The sequence below is a fragment of the Syzygium oleosum genome, unplaced genomic scaffold (assembly GCF_021117445.2).
Source record: "Syzygium oleosum isolate NSW1041296 unplaced genomic scaffold, Sole_v2.1 Sole_v2.14, whole genome shotgun sequence".
Lineage (NCBI taxonomy): Eukaryota > Viridiplantae > Streptophyta > Magnoliopsida > Myrtales > Myrtaceae > Syzygium > Syzygium oleosum.
The window spans coordinates 10,025,022-10,031,496 of record NW_026607498.1 but is presented as its reverse complement, the minus strand read 5'-3'; the positions used below and the strand labels follow the sequence as shown (position 1 = coordinate 10,031,496).

Sequence of the window (6,475 nt, the reverse complement as noted above, 5' to 3'; positions counted from 1 at the left end):
GTTATAACACAATTTATTCAATTTGTTTCTTTTGACTATGAAATAATTTAATGGAATAAATAACTCATCGTTCCTTTTCTATTACAAAAAAAAAATTCAAACTTACAATCAAATACGTTAAATTAAAATAAGATTAATTACAACTTATTTAAAACATAGAGCAATTTTATTTTTTAAAATCTATTTTCTACTTTTTTGAATAGACTGATTTCAACAATAGCTTCCATCATTGGATGCTAGAGATCACTTTTTTTTTTCTCTATTTTGTGTCCTGGGTGTTTACGTCTTTTTTGCCACACGTTAGTCTTAGACCTCCATAAGGCATGATATTCTTCTAGAAAAATATATATGATAATTAAATAAATAGCATCTTTTATCTTACAATTACACCTTATTTAATTGGCTTAGTAAATATACAAAAATATGCAAATAGACGTGCCTGCGCAAAGTGATGGCTAAGGAACTAGTTTAAAGTAACTTCGACTTTGAGGCCACAAGCGCCACCTTTTAGATCAATGATTTTTTATGCACACGAACCAAACAATTTAATTTTTGCTTGGTGGGAGGTAGCATAGGAAAACAACAATTCATATCAACGAACAAAAATATTATTTGGAAATTTAAAAAAAAAACTTGATATTTACTTTTTCTCAAAAGTCTATACCGATTACTCCTCGCGATTTTAATCAAATACATTGTCGATCAAATTCGTCCTTTCTTGTTAACATATATGTCGGGGATCGAGATTAAAGTTGAATCACAAATAGAACATATATATATATATTGGAAAAGCGAGGTCGAGAAAATAATAATTCTAAAGTTAGAGGATGATGAAGAAGATGGAAATTCACTCTTACAATTCTTTGCCTTAAAATGAGATGTAATGATTGTCAAGCACATCCCTTTGTCTTTTGGGAGAGTGCTTGTTTATGTCTTTGCTTTTTTGTTTCTTTGGACCCGACTTTGTATGGGCTTGGACACCCTTTAAATTGGCCGATCAGCCCCCCGCTGCAAAATTTGGCTTGGAGTTGCTAAATTTCATCCGTAACTCTCAGCTAATAGCAATCTGCCATAAGAATTTGAATCGATGGTGTCGCGTAATTCCTTTAATGGATTCGATCAATGTGTTATACAACTCATATGGTGTAATTCGAACACTGTTTCCTAAGGGTTAGTTGGAAATTGGAATTAAGCAGAGAATCGAAATTTCGAGTAGCAATATCAGTGAACCTGACTAAATTTAGAATGATCCACCCATATTCATTTCGTGAACCTGACATGGCTTTTACTGACAAAAAGAAAACAGTGAATGTGTTCATCAACTCTTACAATGACGGTAATAAATTTCTAAAATAGGAAAATTAATGTAACATATTGGCGGATTAATTTATATGTTATGACAGAAAAGTTCTTCAAAGTACAAGTTTATAGATCAACAAATCAGACCTGGCTGCCTACAAAGCATATGCTCAGGAGGAATGATGAATCAAAGAATGGAAGAATGAAGAACAAAAAATGTTTCCAAGAGTTGGAGAAGATTCGGACAGAACTCTGATTTCACACTTCGACCGTCTGTTGGTTCAGGGCCGTGTATCTCCACCTCTCTTTCTCGACGAAATCCGCGTCCAAGAACCTCGAAACGAATGCCCACAGCCTATACACATCCTCGAAATTGGTCAAGAAACCGAGTGAAGCCGTGACGACCGATATACCGCGGCGGTCGTCCCTCTTCCTTCTTGATTCCGTCCCTTTCGCCACACTTGTTCTGGTCTCCAACGTCCTCTCCCACTCCTTATCCTTGTCCGCAAACCATATATGTTGCAGAAATCCACAAGTGAGGGAAATGTTATTTCTATCGGCGAGTTTTTGCACGAGCACAGGATTGATCTTCTCCCCTTTCCAGTCGAACACATTGAACGCGACCGCCGGTCCTCGTTCGAATTTGACCTTTGGCCCATAAATCATGACCAGGGGAAGTAGCTCGGTGTCTGAATCCGGATGTTTCAGGCTCAGCAACGCATTCACAAGCCAGTTGATCAGGTACCTTGCTCTGCAATTTATAAGTATTATGCCCAATCTATCTGCATGATCAAGGCCTCGAAACTCGATCTCCAACCTCCCATCAAAGCTGGTCTCTGTAATTCTTGATCTGACGGAATCAAAGGGTGTCTCTACTTCTTCAATCTCAGTAGATGACACTACTTTAATCTCAGTAGATGACACTGCCTCTGGTGTTACATTGTCCACTTCAGATGAATGCAACTCGGGAGATCCGTAATGCATTTCTTTAGGCGCCATTCCAGATATAATATCATTTTTTTGCAACTGAAATAATGCTGAACTTGGTCTCTGACTGATGCCTTCTTGAGCAGATTCCTGAAAATGACGAAAAGATGTTGTGATGGGGGAGAGACTCACAATCCCTATACTTCTAGCTGCATCCGAATCCCGTAGGATCGAAGCACTCGATTTCTTGACGAACAAGCAAGCGAAACCAGATGGGTTGTCCCCGAAAACCTTGTAGAACGAGCAAATGAGGAAGTCGGGCTTGAAGATAGATAGGCCAAAAGTGTCCATGTCCTTAGGTCTCAAAGCAGATGCATCGAGCAGAACATGCCAACCTCTTTCCTGTGCCATTCCCATCCATGAGTATGAATATTGAGCCCCGGTGATTCTTGATTGGAGCGGGAAAACGAATAGCCCTCTTCTTCTCCTGTTCCTCTTATTACCAATTATCATCTTCCTCAATTTTTCTGACCAGATTCTCATCCTCGGATACGAGAATTCAGCTGATCTGGTGTGTGCACCCCTCTTCCTCGCGCTCTCTAGCATCAATTCTACTGCCTCATTTTCATGGTCATACACTGTCAGGAGATTAGTATTAGAATGGAAGGAATATGACTCTGCAAGAAGCTTAAAAGCAGATGACTGGTTAGCAGTGAAAACCATGGCATAATCAGATTCCGAAACATTCATGAAGGCCATAATTCTTTTCCTGATTCTGGATTCGATTTCCGATTCTTGGACACCATGAAGTATCTGTGACCTCAAGTTCACTGATTTGTATGAAATCACGAGGAAGGGCGATTCCAGCGAGGACAAATGCGATGGCGGAGGATGAGAGGAGGAAGAGGCTATCGAAGTCGCAGGAAGATGGCCGATCTGCTGTGAGTAAGAGAAGAGGCCAAGACCTGTGTAGTCAAGACAAACATAGTTAGCCGAAGAGAGATGATGATATTCATTGGCTCGGATCTCATCGGCCTTATCCGTCTGTTCATATTGGGGAAATGCATTTGCAAACAAAGAAGACGATTCGTGCAATGAAGGAAGGGACTCGTGGTTAGTGAATTGTGAATTTGGGTGGAGAGAGGAGGTGGTGGCAATAAGGAAGTCATGCCGGAACACGGCGGCGCCGGTCAAAGACTTCTCGGCCGGAGCTCCTGGAAGGCCAGCAAAGGGGGAGCAACCAAGAAAGCATGCTTCTGAGGCCTCCCTGAGGCAAGGCGAGTTCATACTGCTCCTTGCTGTTCCGACCACATTAAATCATCTTTGGTTTTCTCTCATTCCTCCTCCTCGTTTTATCTTATCTGCTTCTGTAATCAATTCCATTTGTCCCCAAATGTCAAGTTCGAAGGCCTTTGCTTATTGGACAGGCTGTCTTTTGCGTGTTTTCTAATGAACAAGTCAAGGTCAACTTGCTCACATGACACCACTTCAACACGGCAGCCTTTCAAGCTGCTTGTAGTTCTTGTCCACTTGGCAATCTTTCAGCCCGATGCTCAGCAATTTCCCAAGGTGCACCGAGCGCATGTGCACCCCCGACCCACCTCAGCCCTTGATTCAAGTGGGTTCGCATGGAACTTGCACCATCCGGAGCTTTAGGTGCACCGATGGCTCACACACCCGGCCCACCCAATAATTGCTCGCTCTACTTCTCTCCCTAGTTCTTGATGGCTGATCTTGACTTTTCTGCTGACTTTGAGTCGAATTAGTTAACTTTCGGACGCGGGCATCTTTTTAACACCCCAAGAAGACGAGCACTTTGGATGCTATGCATCTGCATAGGCGGGGGACTAGATGATCAATCACGATCACTCAGCCCCGTCTTATTATTGTCGTGAATGGACCATGCAATAATAGCAACCTCTGCGAAATGAGGAACGCAAACCTCCACGTCCGGTGCATTGTCAAGCAGCCTCCTTTTCCGCCTTGATGTTGGCAAAATATGTTGTCTTGCGTTTCCAAGATAACAGCCAAAAGCGCCCCGAGGCCCACCAGACCGAGAAACGAGGTGGCCGTGGCTGGTGGGTACTCCCCAAACAAGACGAACCCTTCGAAAAAAGGCCGCATCAGGGCCACACGGGAAGAACAGTTGGTGGATGGAACCGAACAAACGGAAAAAGGCAAGAGAACTTTTGAAGTGGCCGGCCCTCTTGCGCAGGCCACAAGTTTTTTCAACTCCTTGAAAATGACCCCACCATCTCAATAATCAAGAATTCATATCAATGTGAAACTCAATCATGCACCTGTGGTTCCCTAGGGCATTCGTAACTTAGGTATTTATGTAGCACGACACTTTGTACAAGAGTTACGAGAAAAATAAACTTAGGTTACGATGTTTTTTCGGCACACGTATCTGCTCATGAGCGCTACTCTATATTACTATATAAAAAGTACAAAGATTTTCTACTTTGAAGGAGAAAAAAGCCCCTCTACTTGCCATTGATGCCCTGGTCGTCCTATTTGCACAAATTGTCAAATCAAGCTGACGTGGACATTGCACGACCCTGGAGTGTGATACGGACAATATTTTTGGAGGTCAAAAGTTAAGTCCATGCTGAAAAAGAGAGATTATGAGCGGAAGAAGATGATTTGTTTTCTTGTACAATTTTCTAGGGGAGAGTCTACATGAGCAAAATGTGGCCACGTCCATGTCAATCGGACATAATGCCGATGGGGCTCGATTTAGTCACTTTGTGTAAGTAAAATGACTTGATTAGAAAAAATAAAAATATAAGGACTTAATTATTAAAAAGTATGAAAGTATGAAAGCGAAATATTTGACTTTTTCTGTGTGAAAAGACAATCTTACCAGAGATATCTAATCAAATTTGAACAGGGAATCACAATGGGTAATGGCCATGTTATTCAACCACTTGGGGCTTGCCCTAATGGTCACCCTTCACACTTGGGAAGAGGAGGTGGGAAGAGAGATTATGAGCGGAAGAAGATGATTTGTTTTCTTGTACAATTTTCTAGGGGAGAGTCTACATGAGCAAAATGTGGCCACGTCCATGTCAACCGGACATAATGCCGATGGGGCTCGATTTAGTCACTTTGTGTAAGTAAAATGACTTGATTAGAAAAAATAAAAATATAAGGACTTAATTATTAAAAAGTATGAAAGTATGAAAGCGAAATATTTGACTTTTTCTGTGCGAAAAGACAACCTTACCAAAGATATCTAATCAAATTTGAACAGGGATTCACAATGGGTAATGGCCATGTTATTCAACCACTGGGGGTTGCCCTAATGGTCACCCTTCACACTTGGGAAGAGGAGGTGAGGAGTTCGATTCCTCGCCTTCTTAAAAGGGTTAGGGTGGGGATGTGTGAGTGAGAGAGCAAGGTTTCACAACCTGCGCACAATGCCTTGTAAAAATAAATATAGGATAGAATAAGACCAGATAAAAAAAAATGGCCAGCTTTCGTTTGAAGCGATTGAAATTTACTTTTCATATTATTTACTGGGATGCTTACTTGCTTGTGAAACCGTCTCATTATCAGCTTTTGTAATCTTTGACAATACACAAACTTGTGAAATTATGAACAAACATGGCTTCGCCTTAGTGATAAGTGTCCCTTTGAGCAATGGCTAATCACAATTCGCAAAATCAGAAAAATTGTCCAAAAAAGTTTTAAACATATTGTACAGGGGTCAATTCAATTATAAATTTTCCAAATTGTCAATGTGGTTCTCCTGGTCGGGAAATATTTACCTAGATACCCAATCAGAGTTGGCTGTTCTATGTAGTGTATTTTTTAAATTTTGTGAATTTTCTTTTTTCTTTACTTTACGTTCTTATCTTTTTTTTCTTTTGAGGCAAAGCCGGTATTGTAATGCGTATATCAGATCAGTGTATGGTACCCTTTGCATATAGATATAGGTATATAAAGAATGATCCATCTAGATATTTACCTTGTTTTTCCCTATTTATGACGAGGTCAATTTCATTGACTACCTGTGCATTGCCATTGCCCCCTTCCAAATGTCACATTAATTGGGTACATACTTTCTAGTCTTTGGTCTTCAAGTCTTCACGAGCATTTAATCACATTACCAAACAACATAGTCCTCAATTTTTATTTACGCGAAAAAAAAATGCAATATATCGATCCATGTCAAAATTAAAACGATGCTATTATGATCAAAACCCTTTCGAACAATATTCATTAAGTATACCACTATGAAAGG

At 40.6% G+C, this 6,475-nt stretch overlaps 1 protein-coding gene across 1 annotated transcript; it reads right to left on the bottom strand.

Moving 5' to 3' along the window:
• Window positions 1–1,361: 1,361 nt before the first annotated feature.
• LOC115690315 (molybdenum cofactor sulfurase) lies at window positions 1,362–3,978 on the bottom strand. The gene has a single exon (XM_030616636.2). It carries the CDS (start codon window positions 3,511–3,513, stop codon window positions 1,558–1,560), a length of 1,956 nt encoding a protein of 651 aa, XP_030472496.1. The 5' UTR covers window positions 3,514–3,978; the 3' UTR covers window positions 1,362–1,557.
• Between the last annotated feature and the right edge of the window lie 2,497 nt (window positions 3,979–6,475).

Excerpts from the sequence above, each read along its gene's own strand:
- LOC115690315 (XM_030616636.2), bottom strand. The coding sequence starts at position 3,513 with ATGAACTCGCCTTGCCTCAGGGAGGCCTCAGAAGCATGCTTTCTTGGT.